Raw genomic sequence first — 19,622 nt, 5'->3', positions numbered from 1 at the left:
TACTATAAAATTGGAGGGAATTGGTATATGCACCCCCTTTTTTTTCTTATAAACCTTGTCTTACACATTTCCTAATTAGCTATAAGGGGTGCTCTAAATCAACTTGGATGCTAGGAAAGATAAGTATTTTTGGAATTATCACAAAGGATGAGTGACTTGGGAAAAAAAAAAGGAAGGAAAAAGGGTATTTTAAGGATTCTACCATGGGAGTCCAAACGAAAGGGGCACCCTCTATCTTCCTCCTATTTCTTCCCATTGTGGTCTTCCATGAGTCCTCCTTGGGGTTTAAGGATTATATTTCTTATGCTTTGAAATTATCTTTTCACTTCTCATGTTGGTAAATTAGCTATAGGAGTTATTTCTTTTCTCTTTACATGTAACCCGTCTCTAATATAAAATGAGAGTATCTGAGCGTGAAGTTTAACTTCAGAAAAAATATATAAAAAATTTAATGACCACGCTTTGGAAGCAAAAATTGAAATAAAGACTTAGTGGAATATTCCTTAGTCTTTGTGATTTCTTAGCTGAGAAGGAAAAGTTTGTAACCCTAAATAAAAATGGTGAAACTCTTCTCCTGTGTAAACGTAGGGGCACTGTTAATTGAACCATGTAAATCTTGTGTTCTTATCATTTTGTGATTGTGTTTCTCTCATCTAATCTCGCTGTTTTGCTTCACATCAAGCGCGATACTATTTGAGAAAGTATTTCTCGATCGGTTTTCTACCATCTCCTTCTCCTATTATTTTTCTTTTTGGTGTTGCATACCTGAACTTTTCGTTTCGAATTATTGGATATCCTTCGTTCACGTCAAATTCCTAAAGGGTGATTAGGGACTCCATTTCCTTCTGAAGTATAGTTGTACATTTCTTTCCCTCTACTCTCAGCATTTCTCTTACGCCTGTCTTTCTCTACTCGAAATACTCTAAAACACAAACCAAGTAAAGAAAACAATCTTTACAATCTTGGGAGAAATCCCATTTGGTATACAAAACAAATTGCCCTCACAAGAAAAGTTAAAACATATCACAAAGAAAAACTAACATGACCCATTGATTCTTACCATTGCTTTCTTATTGACTATATTTTACAAGGAAGCTGAAATTTGCACCCGCCATGTTTTGTTATCGGAACCCTTCTCTTAGAGAAGCTTAAAATAAAGAGTGGAAGTATCAAAACAAAGAGGGGTGTAGAACAAGTTCCTTTCACAAATGGTTCGTTGTCCTCCTCTTTCATTGCTACCATATACAATTTAAAAAGGAGGGGTTGAGATTAGTTGAGAGAATTTATTGTGCTTCTGATGACTAAAGTGTGTATTTAATTTATTTTTTGCTGTGATGAGTAAGCAACAAAGACAAAGGATTCCATTTCTTCACAGGAAATGGAATCTAAGAGGGGATTTCAACCTTTTTGCTCTCAACAATGGGTTCTTCCTTTTTAAATTCTTTAGCGTGGGACTACTAAGCAAATCATTTCCTCTGTCTTTGTTTTTTTATATTTTTTATTGGGTAAGCTGGGGTTAGGCAGGACCCCGACTAGATATATTAAAAAAGACAACGAAAGAGATTACATGAAGCTCGAGAACAAACCATTGGAGCTTAAGCTTTTGGAGAAGTTGGTAAGTTAACAGGGTGGAGGCGTGACGAGGGATGAGAGATAGCATACAAAACACCCTAAAAGCTAGTGAAAAGAAAATACTTTCTAAAATTGGTTTTTCGTTTTCCTGGTTTTTAGGAGCGTTTCATGTTATCCGCACTCCCACCCTCTCGAGTCTCTCCATCTCCTGCACATCTCTCACAGCAGGGCCCACAAATATTCCATGGAATACCTTTTCATGGTTTCCAAACATGCGCTAAATGTCTTTGGCGACGGATTTTGCGACAGTTATCTATCCATGCATCACTAATTTTGGATAAATCATGACGGATAATAAATGCCGCTAATTTATTTATTTTACAAAAAAAGTAATTAATTTTTCCATACGGATATAACTGTCATGAAAAAAACCGTCGCTATGAAGGACTTTTAGCGACAAGTTTTTCCATCTCGAATTTTATTTTCAACCGATTATAGAGACAGAAATGGATTGTCAACTAATTAGTGATGGAAAAACTTTCACTAATTGTTTTTTTTTTTCAATATTTTTCCCTTATGGAGTACCTGTTACATCTACACAATCATATTTTTAAAATTAAAATAACTGTAAAAAACACATTTGATTACTAATACATCCGCTTGATCATGTTTTCAAAATCTGAAACCTAATCACGTGGAAATTAGTATCTAAGTCTACCACTTAATTTCAAATACAATAAGATCAATTCAAGCTCATAATTAAATATTACTGTTCCAAATGTTTATATCTGTGATTTGTGGACACAGACACGGAGTGTCAGACACGGCAAACCACCAATTTAATCTAGCTCTCTTCGCTCTCCAGTATACAATGAAAAAGAGAGATTGATATAATACAATGAATATAGTATTGGGACAAGAGTCTATTTAGGGGAGGGGATATAACAACAAATATTAGTTAAATAAGAGTTTATAATAAAAGAAAAGTTAATAACAATAAAAGCGATAAACATAATATTCAATAATAAAACAGAATATTAAACTTGACACGGCACAAAAACATGTCTTCACATGCACATTCAGTTTAACACAAGTACATTTAAAAGTGTCTAAAGGAGTGTGGACACACAAGTCGTGTCAGACATGGCATGACACGTGTGTCGACAATAAATTCAAAGTGTCAGCTAAATCATAGGTTTATATGTTTCTTTGGTCCGTTAAGCAGATTGTGAGTTTGATTAAATGAAAATTGCATCGAAAACTGGATGTTGAGAGAGTTTAAAATGATGAGCCTATTGCTAAAACTAAACTTACATCAACCCTACTCTCTCTCTCTCTCTCTCTCACACACACACACACACACGAATGTAATAAAACTTGTTGTCAATATGAAGTCCCATGTATAAAGATATGAACTGGGTTGTCCTAACTATGGCTGTCTTGATTTTCAAGCTATATTTTAACCAACACAACTACGGCATTGATTCTAATAGATTCATCAGTCTTTGTAGCTGAGCAGAGTACACAAGGCAGAACTCCTACAGTTGGTCTGAGCATGTGACATGCATTGTTGTGCTTTGTCCAAGTTGCAAAGCAAGCAGCATAGGGAACAGGCATTTGGTGGCAGGGACTAAGGGAGAGCTAGAAGCTTTAGCAATAGCGTCAGTAACAACCAGAGTACAGGCACTGTTTGGGAGTTCATGGCATCCTTCCTGTTGTGAAATGTTGTATTCCAGTTTCACTAGGATAGGTTTTAGGCTTTAAGAAACTGTCAGTGCTTTTAGGTTTTAGAAAAATTGAGTATAAAACTATCCCTCCCATTTCTAGAGTAGGATGGATCTCCTCTAAATACCCCTTTTAGCATAGTAAAGAGAAGATAGAAGCAGAAAATGCAACCTTTCCCATTGTTGCTGGGGCAAAGGAAACTGTTCTGCAATCAAGCAAAAATAGGCAAAGTTTATCCTTGCAAGCAACATGTGGAGTCGATGTGATTGAATACATTTAAGTGACATTTGGGAGATTGCTGGTAATATTTTTGTGGTCAATTGGGTATTTTTTTTCAGCATATCCAAACATGCCCAAGCTGTAAAAGTAGTTTATACTTGCAAGTTGCAACATGCTTCCAAACAGCTTATTATTGAACTATTCAATATAGTAAGGAGACACGCACTGCAACTATATTGCCGTCTAAATTTTAGACTTAAATTGGCTTTCGGCATAGCTCAGTCTTTTGGAACAAACTTGCCTCAAAAAGTATATAGCTCCAAAATCTTCAGAAAGCTAACCTTTACCAGTTTGATTGTTACCATTTCTTCACGTGAAACTATATCCCCGATCCCTTGTTTTGATAATGCTACTCTTCACTTTGTAACACTCTGATCTATGACGAAAAATTAAAAAGGGCAAAGGGCAATGTAGGGCGAGGGCTGGGTTGGGGCCAAACCTTGCCCAACCCAACGTGGCATTACCTCAACCTAATCGAGCCAACCCAAGCCTCGGGTCAACCCTAACCCAACCCCGCCTCTAAATCTTGCAACTCTAACCCAACCCATCTAATCTGATTTCCAAAATCGGGTCAGGTTGGCTGGTTGGTTGGCGTTGGCTTGCGGCAAAAAAAATAAATATAAAAGAAATATAAAAGAAATAAAAGAAACCATGAGCCTAAGATTTTGAAAATTACAATAAAATTGGGGGTAAGGGGTCAGGTCGAGTTGCCCAAGGCCTCAACCCTAACCCAACCCGAAGCTAAATTGAGTTGGCTTTTCCCAACCCTAACCCAACCCAACCCGGGCTGAAATCAGGTTGAACCCATCGGGTTCGGGTGGAGCCCAACCTGAGTTGCCCCCCTAATCTCAATCTGTCAATAGTTTGGTCAATGCAAAGTAGTCTGAAGGAAAACAATCAACAATAAATCATATCTATGGTACACAATTTTTTTTGGAAGCCATTTTAAACCCCCATTTATTTTTCTTTTCCTTTCCTTCATTGAATCCCTTCCAAGTATGTGTAAAGTTCAGCTTGATACAACACCAAGCAAATCATATGCTAATGTCGATAAAAGAAACTAATAATCTACAAAAATTCAGTGCCCAGTCCTACCATATCCTATTTACTGGAGCACTCTGTGAGGGAATGCAAAAAGCAAAAATATGACAATATTCCCACCTGAAATAGGATAGGAAAACCAATACAAAATCAATGAGAATGTATTTGGTAGGGTCTAGCCGGCTTAACTGCTATTTGAAGTTGGATGTAGCGCTGTGGGTTCTTGTAAGAAAGGACGTGCCTAGGCCAGAAATGTTCCATCCAAACAGACCCGAACTTGAAGAATTTGAAGAACCAGATGAAGACCCACTGGCTACTGGTTCTTTTGCGAAACGGGTTCCATTTGAATCAAAATCAGTTCCCTTGATTGGACTTGAAATTCCTTGTACCTCCTGCAACAAGTAGCGAGTGTTGGTAAAGAAAGATAAAATTAGTTTAAAGAATGGGAAATGATATCAGCACAACCATCCTTTAATAATTGCATAAACACAGTTTGTCTTTTCCTTTTTAGTTGGTTTGTAAGAGCTTTTCGGGAGCTGTAATAACCCTTGACAGCTGTTTAAATAATAAACGACAAGATGGTTTAGTGCAATTATAAAAATATAGTTGTGCTGATATCATTTCCCTAAAGAATTCATGAGGAGCTGAGCAGAACCTTTAGGCCCGATGCTGAAACTGCTGTCTGCAAAACTCGTGAAACCTGCCGGAATGAAAATCAGTCATATGCTACTATTTGTGGTTTATGAAAATTTGTTTACCAAATATATGGAATTTACAAACCCTCGGAGTTTCACTGGCAACGGGAGATGATGGTTCCAATAGTTGAACAGAAGGTGGCATAGATAAAGTCTGCAACAGTTGCAAGAAACAAATGAGAAACTGGAGAATAGGAAATAGCGGCTAAAAAGAGCACGAGCAAATGCTGGGGACTTACCCTGGATGCGGATGCGATCCTTGGAGGAGGGAGAGGAGATTCAATAGCTGGCTTGGAATAACTAGATAGTGATGCCTATGGAGTTCAAAAATAGAAAGTCAGAAGGAAAAAAAAAAGAAGCCTACAAGAGCTTTCTTAGTCCCAAAAATTCGGCTAACTGTACATCATAACATCTCTCTTATTTAATGAAATCAAGCAAACTAAAATCAACCATCAGACTACAAACGATAAACTAATTTTGGAGGTTAAGGTCCATGCAAACTACATTATGGATCCAACTTACGATCTACATGACGAAAACAAGAATACTGTAAAGGATTAAGAAGTTTGTTGCCTGAGTACTCTCTGCTTTTCCACTTTGCTCCAACTTGTATGCAAAGTCAACCAACTGACGAACACCTATATTTGTAAGATCCTGAAGCATATTTCAAATACCATATCCATCAATACAAAAAGCCATAACAAATACTAAAAAATCCAATTGCTATTATGTTCTAATGTCAAATTAAATGGTACCTGTTTTCCTTCTATTCGACCAATTTTTGTTTCCTGAGATGCAGCAAAGGTTAAACTCATTTTTCTCTTTTCCGGTGAAGGATCATTTTTTTTTTGAATGGTCCGGTGAAGGATCAGTTATTCTAATTGATAGAAAATCTATATATCCTACTAAGTAGAATGAAGATACATCACCAGATCTTGGACTTGACGATGAACCTCTTCAACATCGATGCCAAACCCTTGTAGATCTCCTCGCAGTTGAACCACCTATAAAAATCGTTATATGACCTTCTGGAAAGGTTGATGACCTACCCAAAACCGAAGTAATATCAATTATGCTAACCAATCCACCTCATCTTTTGTAGCAGCATTAAGCACAGCACACTCATCTAAGTTATTATCCACACGATCAATTCTTGAAGATAAAGTTCTCTTGGTAGCCTGAAAAGGCAAAAGATATTTGATCTAAGAAAAACAGGTAAAATGCATGAGTTCCTAACAGAGCATATTATGGGTATAACAGAAACAAGTAAAAGCATCTAAATTGTGATGGTGGATGGAATATGCCTTTTATAAAGCAATGCGTATGACAAGTGAAGACAACATAGTGGCACATGACATGACAATTTCTAGTAGGTATTTGTGCTACTTGACAAGCAACTATGTTAGTGTTGATTAATCCCTAATTACAATTTCCAAGATAGGCTTGAGAGCATATTTGACATACAGTCATACACTAAATAAATTCAAGTGAATTGTCCATATCAATTCAATATATACAGAAGCCTATCAATTCAATAAGTCAGTTGAAAAAGAATTTTCAGCTACTATTTTTATTGAGCATACAAGATTTATAAAAGCTTCCCACATAATCACGCATTACTAAGGGATTCCTACATGAAACCCCTCTGTCTCGAAGGAGCTAAACCAACATACATGCCTATGGATAGGTATCAAAAGTTGACGTTATCAATTCAGGGGTGGCAGCTCCAATAGTCACCTGAATTGGGGAAGTATCTTGAGGGTAGAAATTCTTGCAGGTACGAAGTTGAACACCGATCAAATCTTCCATCGCAATGCAGCTCTAGGGGAGGGATAATTGTTTTGTTCTTGGTAGGTAAGCTAGGATTGAACCTCTGATCTAAAGGTTGGACAACATAGCCTTAACCATGTGAGCTAGAGGCTCAACCCCGGGGAAGGATGATTGTTCCAAATAGGAATGCCTGAAATTTTCCTATGAATGAATCTGGTGTAGAAACACTTAATCGAGAATCTTCCTAAAATTTCTGTAGTCCAATAACCTCATCATGGAAATCTCCAGTAGAAATAAAAGACAACGAAAGTCTAGCTGATGTAAAACCATGGGTCCAGCATAAGCTTCTTTGGAAGAGATAGGCTTTCCCAGACCCAGAGAAGCTAGCCATGCTAACTGGGCCCATAACAATTATTTCTTCAGGCCTAAGAAGTTGGACGTTAACCATGGGTCCAGCATAAGCCCTTGTGCCAGGACCACAGAGCCTGGGCTGGTCGTTAATTTGGTTTGTTCTAAGAGCAAAATACAATAAGTCAAGTGAGGGAGGCTATGTATGACCGCCCGGGATGATTTGCCACATCCATGTATTCCCAGACAGTTATAATAAGAGTTGCAACTTGGGTCGGGTTTTACCTGACCCGTATCAACCCGACCCGAAAAAACCTTGGGCCGGGTTCACATATTGTGGGTCTTGGGTTGGGTCGGGTTCCATTTTGAAAAACCCGAAGCAATGGGTTTCAAGGGATAAACCTGACCTGAGCGTCCTTACGTGAATCCTTTATTTATCTCGAAAGACCAGTCAGACTGCAGGAAAAACCCTACTTTCCAAGCAACCTGAGAGAGAGAGAGAGAGAGAGAGAGAGAGAGAGAGAGAGAGAGAGAGAGAGAGAGAGAGAGAGGGAGAGAGATGCTTGAAGCAGCATTCACGTGTTCTTCAAACAGTATTCGTGGTTTTCTTGTTTCTACTGGCAACAATCTTTCATCCATTTTTTCAGACATCTGCATGTTTCTGCATTTTTAGTGACAGTGCTCATTAAACGTGTGCTTTTGGGTTTCTATTGCCAAGCCTGCATTAGGCATCATGATCTATTTGTGTGCACCACTGCATGTGTTTCAATTGATCTCATGCATACACTTCACAATCTGCTGAAATATTTAAATCCTACTTTCTTTTAAAATTTTATATTCAACTCATGATACACTTCAAGGAAAACAGTACCAATTTTCTATTGTGGATTTTTAGTTTTAATAAGAGAAAAAAATTGACACATACTTTCAATACCACAATGTGGAAAAACCCTACCCAACATGACCCAAGATAGTTTCTCGGGTAGGAAGGGTTCTAGAAAAGCCGACCTGCCCGACCTGAGTTGCAACCCTAGTTATAATTTTTCAAACTTAAACTTGGATTTGTTCTTAGAGGGCGAGCCTTGGCGCAACATAAGGTTGCTCCATTGTGACCTGGTGGTCATAGGTTCGAGTCACGGAAACATCCTCTCTGCAAAGCAGGGGTAAGGCTGCGTACATCTACCCCTCCCCAGACCCTGCAATGGGGGGAGCCTTGTGCACTGGGCCGCCCTTTTATTTAAAAAAAAAAAAAAAAAAAAAACTTGGATTTGTTATTAATGCCTATTTTAGCAATATGAGTTAATTAGCTTCAAGGCATTTTTTTAATGTTATGCTGGTGCTGGGAAAATGACCATTAGGCATCTGGCAGGACATCCTTTGGAAGAATATCTGACCAGTGTCTGTGCATGCAGGATCAACAGATAAATCATGCCGAAACTGGGTCACCATAGACTGACTACTACGGAGCAATGTGCTGACCACAGACGACCTCCAATCATGCAGGAAGTGCAGGGCAGGGAATCTCCACTCCCAAATCAAAACCATCATCAAATCCCTATCCTAAGTGAACATAAATTCTTTCCACTGGACAGATCGTTCGATATCCCAACAGGGATGATTCCAATGTGTAGGAATGTATAGCCCAGAGATCCCATCTTATTCGCAGTGCCTCAGATGCTGGGGTTTGGCCATGGTTGTAGGGTGTGAACTACCCCATAACTCCATGAATGCCATGAATGCCATGAACACCTTACCTTAGTATTCCAGTCGGAGATCTACCTTGGGAGGAGCCTCAGGATCCATTTCGACCCATACCCAAGTGTATTTAAGCCATACCAGGCTGGCAGTGTCTGGGAGGATCCATCTGTGCTGTCAGTTCTCTCACCGTCGCAGAGAAAACATTCAGTGACTAAACTGTACTGGCAGCCTGGAAATATTTACACATCTTAGGATCAAAGTTGAAATCTCTTGGTTGCCCTCCGATCTCTTGACAAGCAGTAACCTTTTTCCCTACCCTACAAATATCTCTTTATGCTATAGAGTTGGCCTCCTCCTGAAATTGTAGGAGGAAGGAGCCCTGTCCAAGGTTTGAGAGGATAGGAGTGTTTATTCAAGACCCTCTTTGCCCACTCAAATAAGAACCTGAAATCTGTTGTAGAGGGATGGATGAAATCTAATGACCAAACTCTATACAGAAGGCGGTTATTCACACAGCGCCTTATATATAATGGATATGGATGGTTTGAAATGCTATAGGGTATTTCATAACAAGTATATTTTCTACTAACGAATTACAAAGTTACACTACATACAAGTGTTATGATTTATGTATCATCGTTTTTAATAACAAATGTATAGTTATATAATATGCAATAGTGTGTGGGAAACTGGGTGTTCTCTTGTCCTCGTCATGCGCCTGGCATCTATGTTCCAGATGTGAGCTAAGCAGTCGAATTCCCATAGTTCATGTCAAAGATCCCTCATAATAGTTTGCAATGAATGGATGTGGATCATTCCCCCGTATCCAGAACTATGAAAGCAGAAGATCAGAATTTATTCTGGTAGAACTTCATTGATTAACAGAGAGAGACCTACTACAAAGTCAACTAACACGTGAACATAAGACTGATATACTAATTAGTAGATGTGGCAACTCAAAGATTCAGACCACAATTCAAAACAAAGAAAAATATCAATGGTCAGGTCAATATTTAGTGTGAATTAGCAAAAAAGTTGATATAGAGATCTCAAGAATGAAACGAAAAACTTGCCGATATAGACAAATGAACTTGCTCGAGCTGTTTAGCTACAGTTGTGCAAGCATCAGATAAACTGCGCCGTGTCGCAAACATCATGTCAGAAAATTTCCAACCCTGAAAAAAATGTTAGACAAGCCTTTACTTTAAGAATTAGCCAACTGTAAAAGAAACAACTAACAAAAGAAAGCTTCTGCAATTAAAATTGCACTAGCGGAAAAACTCATTAGACATCTTACCCTGCTAAAAGAGATTTACTTAGAAAATATAGGGCCCACAGTTGTGATTCTGGATAATTCATTTGAGAAATAATTAGAAGAATGCTAATGCCCCTAAAGAAATCTGATGAAGGGGCGCCCCCATTGGTTGAACTTTACCAAAGTGCATTTAATGCTCTTTGACTTTTACGTTTTATAAATGCACTTTGGTGAAGTTCAACCAATGGGGGCGCCCTTTCACAAGATTTCAGCAAGGGCGCCTTTCAGTTTAGAATTCCTCAAAAAAAAAAAGACTTTTAGAGATGCAACAAATCATGAAATTTAAAAGTTCCAGTATAAACAAAGTGAGCAGATGGATTTCAACAAATAGGTCTAAGCGGCCAAGTCAGTGGAATGTATCCTAAGGTATATGCAAGAATATCAAATGTATTAGTACCAGGGGCTTCAATAAATACAAAAGCTTAATCCTACTGAGATCCCTATTGGTTTAATCTGAACCTCCACCTTGTACTGGCTTTTGAGAATAAACAGCATTTTCCTCGTTTAAATATTAAGATATTGAAAATAAGACATGCACTTGGAAAGAGAGGCTATTCGGTTTTGTTCATATTTGAAATAAGTGGACACAGTATATACGACTAGTAGAGTATTGAAAAATGAAAATTGATCATTAACATCAAAATTCCATAATAAATAGAAGAATCTACAAATTATAAGCATCAGTTCCCCTACTAGTTTTCCGTAAATGATATTAAATTGAAAACAGGGAATTTTATGAAAGCCTGGCAACATTTTACAGACATGTTGATCCATTAATGCTGAATCATCAAGATCCAAGGGAATGCAGATGTCACTTTTGCACATCCATTTGATCCAATACCCATCCCCATTCATAAGCAGGTTTATTACATTGAGGATGTTCTTTAAGTTTTCATAATTTAAGCTCTCTCATTGCCTCACTTTGAATTTCATGAGATGCCTATGCAGAATATAGCTATGGCAAATTTGGTACCATTTTGAAAAAAAAAAAAAAAAAGCTCTGGTAAATGAATAAAAGATTACCTTCCACCATATATAACCATATCCAACAACTCCAACGACAACGACAACTGGCATGCTATAAGTGATAGTACCTACACATGATGAGGAATGATTAAAAATGTTCCGAAGCCACCATGTACAAGATGCTGTTTCAATCAGATCCATAGAAATGAAATTACAGACTAAATGGCATGCTTTGGCACAAATTATGACAAACATTAATATAATATCCTTGAATATAGTTTCTTTGATGATATAAAAAATATTTAGTTTCTTTGTTATATGGTATATTGCAGTTAATGCATATATTTCCATTTTAATTGAAAAAAAAAAAAATCCGATGTAAGCAAAATTCATGAAGCTCATATTTTAGCAAAGATGATGGATGAGCAAATGAGGACCAATCGAGATCTTAAAAGTAGAGCCAAAGGTCCCCAAAACATCAAGCTAGCATCAATAGTGGGTCCCACAGAGTTCAGTTCGTCATGAAAATTGGCCAACTTAGCAATAATAATTTATGATTATTTCTAGTATTTTATTTATTTTTTAGGCAAAGTTTAAGTAGATTGTGGTGGTCCCTCTGTAGTGAAAATGTGAACAGTATTTTTCGGACAGCAGCATCTAATACACTTTCTATTTTATTTTGAGCTAATATAAAGTAGAAATTAAAGTTTATTTATGTTAACCTAAGGGATGAAATTGATCTTAGACGGATTAGGATTAAACAAGGGTTTAAGGCGTTTTGTATCTACGTATAAAGTTTTGAGGTACTTTTCAGGAGTTCAATGAATAGTGATGAGTTTTCATCAGTGTAGGGATGTGCCTTTGTATAACAACTCATCTGAATCTCCTCCCAAAACCTGTAGCAAGTAGCAACCAAAATGCCCCTGAAAATAGGGAGGCTCGTTGCCCGTTGGAAAACCACGGAAAGGATTTGCCTTCGAATGTTGGGCGTACTGCTAGAAACTCCTTCAAAAAACTCTCACATTCCTTTCCATCCAAACTAACTAGAGCAAAGTAGCAAGGAAAATGGTCCAACCCAAGCCTCAAAAAGAACTAAACCCAACTAACTCCGAAAAGACTAAAAAAGAAATATCAAATCTCATGCATGAATCTACAATGGATTAGGGTTTCGATCAACGGACTCGGCATCAGCGACACATAACACACAGTGATTGTCAACGACGATTGGTCAATGACGAAAATGGTCAACAATGAGAATCTTATCAAGACACGTGGTCCAACAGGAAGCCTTTACTCTTTGAGGGGCCCAAGAGCTCCAAGCTTTCCACACCGGAGAAGGGCAAGCCAAACCAATCAGGTGATCATAATAAGAGTGGAGACAGAAACTCCCTGTCACAACCTATCTCCAAACTCTTCTATCTGTTCTCTGTCTCCTAATGTAGAATGAGTTAATTCTAGACAAGAAAGAATTAACTGATTGGTTTATCCTTTTTTAGAGAGCATTCCATTTTATTACTAACATGCAACAGAAAAGTATACAAGTTACCAAAACAATATTATATAACATAATTCACTCCTGTCATACAAGAAACAGAATATTAAATCCCCAACCTGAACTACTTCCAGTTACAATTGTAACCGATCTGGATGAGGCCAGCAGTTGCAGCTCCTGCTGTAGGCTATTAACCTGTAAAATAGACCATAATTCCACAACCAAAATCATTCAAAACAAACAACAAATAAATTCCAACCCCATCTGCACCCATCATTTTCAACAGAAGTTAACAAAACATAGAAAAAAAGAACTTCTACATCTGTTTGTGATTGGAACAAGCAACAACTTGAAGAGGCACTATGCAGATACAAAACAGACTAATGATTTACAAGTACGAACTAGTGAAACTTAATCCATTTATTACTATAATAGAGTAACTATGCAATGCGAGGGCACGATAAGTGTTTAGGATAAACGTGCACATGGGTGATCTTACACACACGAAACACAAACTAGAGTATAAAAAAGTATAAAAATTCAAATCTGTACTTTTTTTTTAATGGAAGAATTCAAATCTGTACTACCATTAAAAAAACTTCTTGATAAGAGCAGCAAAATAAGTATAAGTAAAGGAATTCTACAGGAGTCTAGGTAGTGCGGGACTCATCAATTTTGGAGTTGGTTGAGAACTTGATAGGAAGGTACTCTGCATCAATAAAAGTGAAGGAACAATCAATTTGGACCTTCACAGGAGTCTATGGCCTGATCCCGAGAGCAGAGAGAGCGAGGCTTTGGGAGGAATTAGATAACATAAGAAGCCAGTGGTCCGTTTGTGATGCATATAGGGAGACTTTAACGGGATCAGAATGATAGAAGAGAGGGTGGGAAGAGGGGAGGGTGGGGTGCAGTAGGATTGACAAGTTCATTATCTGTCAAAGTTGCCTTGAAATTCTACCTGAGGTAAGCCAGTCAGCATTACCTCATTCTACCTCGGACCATTGTCGTCTTTTTTTTTTTTGGATCCTAGACTGGGTCCCGGGGGCACATTGTATTTTAGTTCAAAGTTCAAACTGGCTTGGTTGGAGGAACCTAAGATGGAGGAAAAGCTAGCTGGGTGATGGAATGAGAAGGCGTTCTCGAGACCTGCAGACGTGGTAATAGACAATAAGCTCTGCTATATAAAGATAAGACTGAAAGAATGGAATCAGGATAGATACATAAGGGGGTCGGAAAGGAAGGAAAGACTAATAACAAGTACTAAGGAAATTGCAGGGAAAAATGGAGGGGCAGCAAGTGTTGACGAGGTAGAGGAGATGGGAAACTTAAAAGAGGAACATAAAAGCATTATTCTTAAGGATGGAATTGCATGGAGGTAGAGGTCCAGAGTGAGATGACTTAGGGAAGGAGACAAAACACAGCATACTTTCATGCGATTGAAAGTGCGAGAAGAAGAGGGAACCGAATCGGTGCACTACAGGCGAATGGAAGCCTAATAGAGCAGAAGAATGCAATAGCGAATGAACTAATAGCCTTCTTTGAAGATCTGTGTACATTTGAAGGGGTGATCGGACTACAGCCAGAGGGGGTACCATTTAGCATGCTGTAATGTAGAGAGAGCGATTAAAAAACCTTCGAGAGGCCTAGGACAGGGTGACCCTCTATCTCCGTTCCTCTTTGTGATAGTGGCGAAGACCTCGAGTAGGCTCATTGAAAAAAAAGGCCTTGGGTCTGATTGAAGGCTTTAGGCTGGAAAATCAAGCGCTAGAGGTGTCTCATCTTCAGTTCACGGATGGTTGGGTAATTACGGGAACAAAGTCAAACTTTCGCAAGTCTCAACTTTTGGGTTCACATATCCCATCGGAGGAGGGGGTGGGCCTGCCAAATAACAGTCGAACAAGATCATTAAAAGGGTGGAAAAAAGGTGGTACACATGGAAACAAAATTGGGTTTCATTGGGAGGGAGAATAACTTTGATAAAGGCAGTCCTTGCTAACATGTCAATCTATCAACTTCCAGTGTTCAAATGCCCAATGAGTCTGGTGAATCACATAGAACAAATCCAAAGAAGATTCTTGTGGTGAGGGTCTGAGGACAAGAGGAAGATTTATCCATTTTGTTGGGAAGAGGTGTGCAAGCCTAACAAATCGGGGGGGCTGGGTATCAGAAATCTTAAGACTGAAATCGGATGATAGATTCAGGCACGGAGGTGTCACCAGACACGATAAAACAAAACAAGAAATTTGAGGAAGGTATAAGATTCAGAGTCTATGCAGGGGACATAATCAAGTTTTGGGAGGATAAATGGTGTGGAGAGAATCACCTTATAGAAGCCTACGCAGACCATCTCAAGGGGTGGGAAATTGTACTAGTCATAACGGTTAGATCCACCATTTACTCTTATTACTCTTTGCCGAATTCCATTTTCCGGAGTTGCAACTATCCATTGCAAGCAATTAAGTTCTTACAGGTAGTTTATTATTAGGAATCTTAGGTCTTTATTGGATAACAGGGTGGTTATGGTTTAGCAACTGACCTACAGGTCTGGTGTGGAAATACTTGAGCTTTAAGTTTATTATTAGGAATCTTAGGTCTTTATTGGATAACAGGGTGGTTATGGTTTAGCAACTGACCTACAGGTCTGGTGTGGAAATTCTTGAGCTTTACACATACAGACCTGAGGTTCCGCGGGGTAAATGAATTAAAAAGGGACAAATTTTTGCGGACGGTGTGGCTACAGTTGGTGGTGAACTCGCTTTGGGAAAAAAACGTATTAGTGTCTTATATGCCATGAGAAGGCTACAATTTTGAAGGCGCGGCAAACTCTATCGCATCTTTCACCATTGTAGGCCAATAGTATCCCATTCTCTTTACTTCGTCTTGAAGCTTTGGTCCCGACTATATGAATTTATTAATCTCTCGTGGTTCCTTTGTCGTTTTCTCATTAATTGGATAGATGTTCACACAAATGCCTCTTGGCAATTTCCAGATATTCGAGGATATGTCACAAAATATCAACCAACAGTCTAGGACATTTCATGGAAAATACTTGGGTTTACAAATTGAATAAAAGTCCCACTATATTTTTTTCCCATCCTTCAAAAGAGTCTCATCTAGCTTAAATGCCAAATTAGAATTAATGACTACAATGTGTAAATATGGGATCTAGGGGCAAAAAGATGAAGAGGAAAAATCCATACCTGAGCCAAAAGCGAATCATCCCGCGGCTTGCTAGTTGAGGGAGCATCATCTTTCTGAATGTGCTTGAAAACAATCTGAGGTAAAACCAAATCATTTAAAGAATGGGAGGCAACGAAATCCATAATTTCTATACATAAAATGTAAGCCACGATGATTCTGAAGAAAATAACACTGCAGAGAAGATCCTTATTAAAAATTTCCCAGTATAATATGGTTAAAGTAAACTGTTTTTAAAAACTAAAAAAAAAAAATCTTAAAGAATACAATTAGATACAAAACCACTATTCTATAAGGCAAGTACAAAAACTATTGACTCAAGCGTATATCTTGCTGAATAGAAAATAAATACCTTGAAAGCACCAGAGAAAAAGTCAGACACCTTTGAGATGCGACCTTCCTGTGCAAGGACAGATCCAAGTATGCCTGAAAGACAAATACAATGAATCTTGCTACTGTTGTACTACTTCGTAAGAACAAGGAACAGAACCAATCAACAATTGAATGCTAAATTATTTCTTAAAAAACTCAGGACTAAAGAATGCATCAAAAAAAGTGAAACAATTAAATCAACTGAGATGCCTAATGCTAACTAATTGTTAACTTGAACCAGTGCGCATAAGGATGGGGCATTTCAATATCACATTAAATACAAATCTTTAGATATGTCGAGAAAATCTGCAGGCAAATCCAATCCGATCGTGCACAAATTAACAGAAAAGTAAAGAAGAAACACAAGCCACAAGATGAAGACCCATATTTACGTGGTTCGGAGAAGATGTCTACATACACGGGCGAGAACAAGATCTTTTTTTTTTTTTTTTTTTTTTGAATGTCTACATACACGGGCGAGAACAAGATCTTTTTTTTTTTTTTTTTTTTTTGAATGTCTACATACACGGGCGAGAACAAGATCTTCTACTATGAGAAAAACAATATATACAAGGATTACAATGGATTAACCCAAAACCGACAAACCCGCAACCCTGTCCTTGCTTCTCTCACCCAAGACTATATACACAAGAGCAACCCAAGAAAAAGCCCAAGAAGAAGACTGAAGGGGAACCCAAGAAAAAACAAGAAGACTACCCAAGAGGAACTCTCTTTCTCTCTTCCCTTCTCCCTCTTGTCTCTCTTTTCTCTCTCTCCTCTCTTAGTTTGCTGCCCCTCTCTTCACATTCAAGAGAGCCTATAATACATTGGTTTACCCAAAAGTATATGGAGCATCAAAAGTCAGAAGAAGTAAGCACCGAACTCAGTTGCTACAGAACTTTAATCAAGCAAAGAGGAATAAGTAAGAAAGTGACAGCTGCGAACGGCTAAAGAACTAGTATGCATAATCATACTTAATAACTAATAAAATATATGCAGTAATTTAATTGACAAAAATCTAGTTGTTAATAGGAAATTTTATTAAAAGATAAATAACTAGTGCAAAAGAAGCTATAGAACAAATATCTACCGTAAGATCTTCCCTTGTTGTTCTCCTTTCTTTCCTCAATAAAATTCAAAATCATTAAAAAAAAGTGTTCCCCAAGCTTCCAAATGCAGTATTATCAGGCAAAAATTTAATCATTTTCAGATTGTAAAAAAGAATCTATAAAAGCTGTTTCAAGAGAAGAGAGATAAATAAATTCTTCATTCCTAATGCAACGGGAAGATCATATTAAGAAATATATGATCAAAACCTTCAGTTTTTTACCTTCTTACTTAAATTTTAAAAAAAAGACAGATACTCCCGAAATGTACTAAACCCATATTATCGACTCGTTTAAAACTTAGCCAAAACCCTAAAATCTAATCGATTTAGAAATTAAATAGAATCAGGTCGATTTTCCAACAAATTCGAAGAGTAATCTATGGAAAGAAAGCTAATTACAAAGTGGAGAGAGAGAGAGAGAGAGAGAGAGAGAGAGAGAGAGAGACCTGCTCCGAGGAGGACAGTGATCTTCCCAAGGGCAAGAGACATGGCCTCTAAAATCACTTTTAAGATGCTGAGAATCCTTCCGCCATTTCTCTTCTTTCTCTCCCTCTCAATTCAATCGAAGACTCTAATCCTGAAATTGGGTTTTTTATTTTTTTCAGAAGCTCGAGCACTCGCTTCTTCTCCTGCGTGTATAAACCCAAACGGCAGCCGAACCCTACGAAATAACCTTTTTATAGTGTGCTGATTTTTTCGCCCCCGCTATAGGATTATGTGCTCCACTTTCAACGTGAATTGTGGGCACGTTAACAGGGGGGCGTATAATTAGTAGGGTGAGAAAATCATCGCCCTATTTATATGTTTGTCGTGGCAGTTTGAGGAAGGCTACTGATATTGGCACTACCGTGATTTGATAATCGCACTACAAATCATTTTCCACTGTCAAATGTTCAAGGCATTTCGCAGATGGGCTGTTGCATGTGAGAGCAGCCATCTCAGATGAAATAAGGGCCCATTTGGATGCTAAGAAGATTTTGATTTGGAATTTCTCACATTTGCAGCCCTTTTTGTGTTGTGATTTGGATCAGGATGAAATCCTTTGATTTCCAAATCAGCGACTGATATTGAAAAAAATCAAATTTCCAAATACGCTGTGGAAATAAGTTATTAGAAATTCACAAATCTGGCAATTTCCTTCACCCTTTTTGTTCCTCAACCTCTTCCCTCCAGTAGGAAGTACCCCCTCCTCTCTCTCTCTCAACATGAGCGGTCAGATTTATTCATTTTGTATTTAAAACTCAATTCCAAATCCAAATACAAATTATGACGTATCCAAAGGGCTCTAAATGAATAAGAAAAAATCTGCTGAAAAATTAGCTCGTCTAGGAAAAATGTACGAGTCTATGGGACATTCAAGAGTAGGGATTTGCTGGACAATTTAGGGGCTCACTATTGCACGAGAGGAGCCACAAATGCTCACTTTTTAGCAAGTTTCGTCCTATTCATTTAATTCATGGAGGTGGCTGGTCTCTTTTGCAAAAGTGAGCGGCCAAATTGACCAGCAAATCCCTCGAGCTAGATTTTGGGAAAAATTGCCAACGGGGGACACCCATTTGAAAAATTGTTAGAGAGGGATGAAATAGGGGTTATCAAGTCTCTAAAAGGGGTTATCAACCCTCTAAATAGGGTTATCAACCCTCTTCAACAATTTTTCAAAAGTGTGCCCCCCCTTGGAATTCTCGTATTTTCATGTCTCCAATTGGTAATTATTCCTAGATTTTATATATGTTACACATGGGGGTGTACTTCCATGGAAATGCTAAAAAACTACAGTGGGCCCATCTCCTTGGACAATCTAAACCATTTATTTGTTGGTCTGCTTCGTGGATATATGGCAGGTCACATAAAATTTTCCCAATACAATAATCCTAACCCTTCAATTTGTGGAAGTTTTGGTACTCTTGTTTTTATTTTCTTAAATTGAGTCTTCCTTCTTACACCAAATATATTAATTAGAGGTTTAAATCATCTTATGGAGAAGATTTTTTGGGGCATGACTCTTTTATGTGGGAATCAATAATAAATGGTTCAGATCATCCA

At 38.0% G+C, this 19,622-nt stretch overlaps 1 protein-coding gene across 1 annotated transcript; it reads right to left on the bottom strand.

The window, feature by feature from the left end:
• Positions 1-4,503: 4,503 nt before the first annotated feature.
• LOC143847308 (uncharacterized) lies at positions 4,504-18,332 on the bottom strand. Its single transcript, XM_077356100.1, has 14 exons — positions 18,026-18,332; positions 16,452-16,525; positions 16,102-16,176; positions 13,021-13,096; positions 11,467-11,537; positions 10,202-10,303; positions 6,401-6,490; positions 6,242-6,316; positions 6,068-6,100; positions 5,886-5,966; positions 5,552-5,626; positions 5,398-5,466; positions 5,273-5,317; positions 4,504-5,009 (listed from the first exon to the last, which is right to left on the bottom strand). The coding sequence occupies exons 1-14, from the start codon at positions 18,066-18,068 to the stop codon at positions 4,809-4,811; spliced, it is 1,110 nt and encodes a 369-aa protein (XP_077212215.1). The 5' UTR covers positions 18,069-18,332; the 3' UTR covers positions 4,504-4,808.
• Positions 18,333-19,622: the final 1,290 nt, after the last annotated feature.

The sequence above is a fragment of the Tasmannia lanceolata genome, unplaced genomic scaffold (genome assembly GCF_043159265.1).
Source record: "Tasmannia lanceolata isolate RefF3 unplaced genomic scaffold, GAP_Taslan_0.1 ptg000015l, whole genome shotgun sequence".
Classification (NCBI taxonomy): domain Eukaryota; kingdom Viridiplantae; phylum Streptophyta; class Magnoliopsida; order Canellales; family Winteraceae; genus Tasmannia; species Tasmannia lanceolata.
Note: the sequence above shows the minus strand (reverse complement) of the source record. Positions and strands in the feature narration are given on the sequence as shown.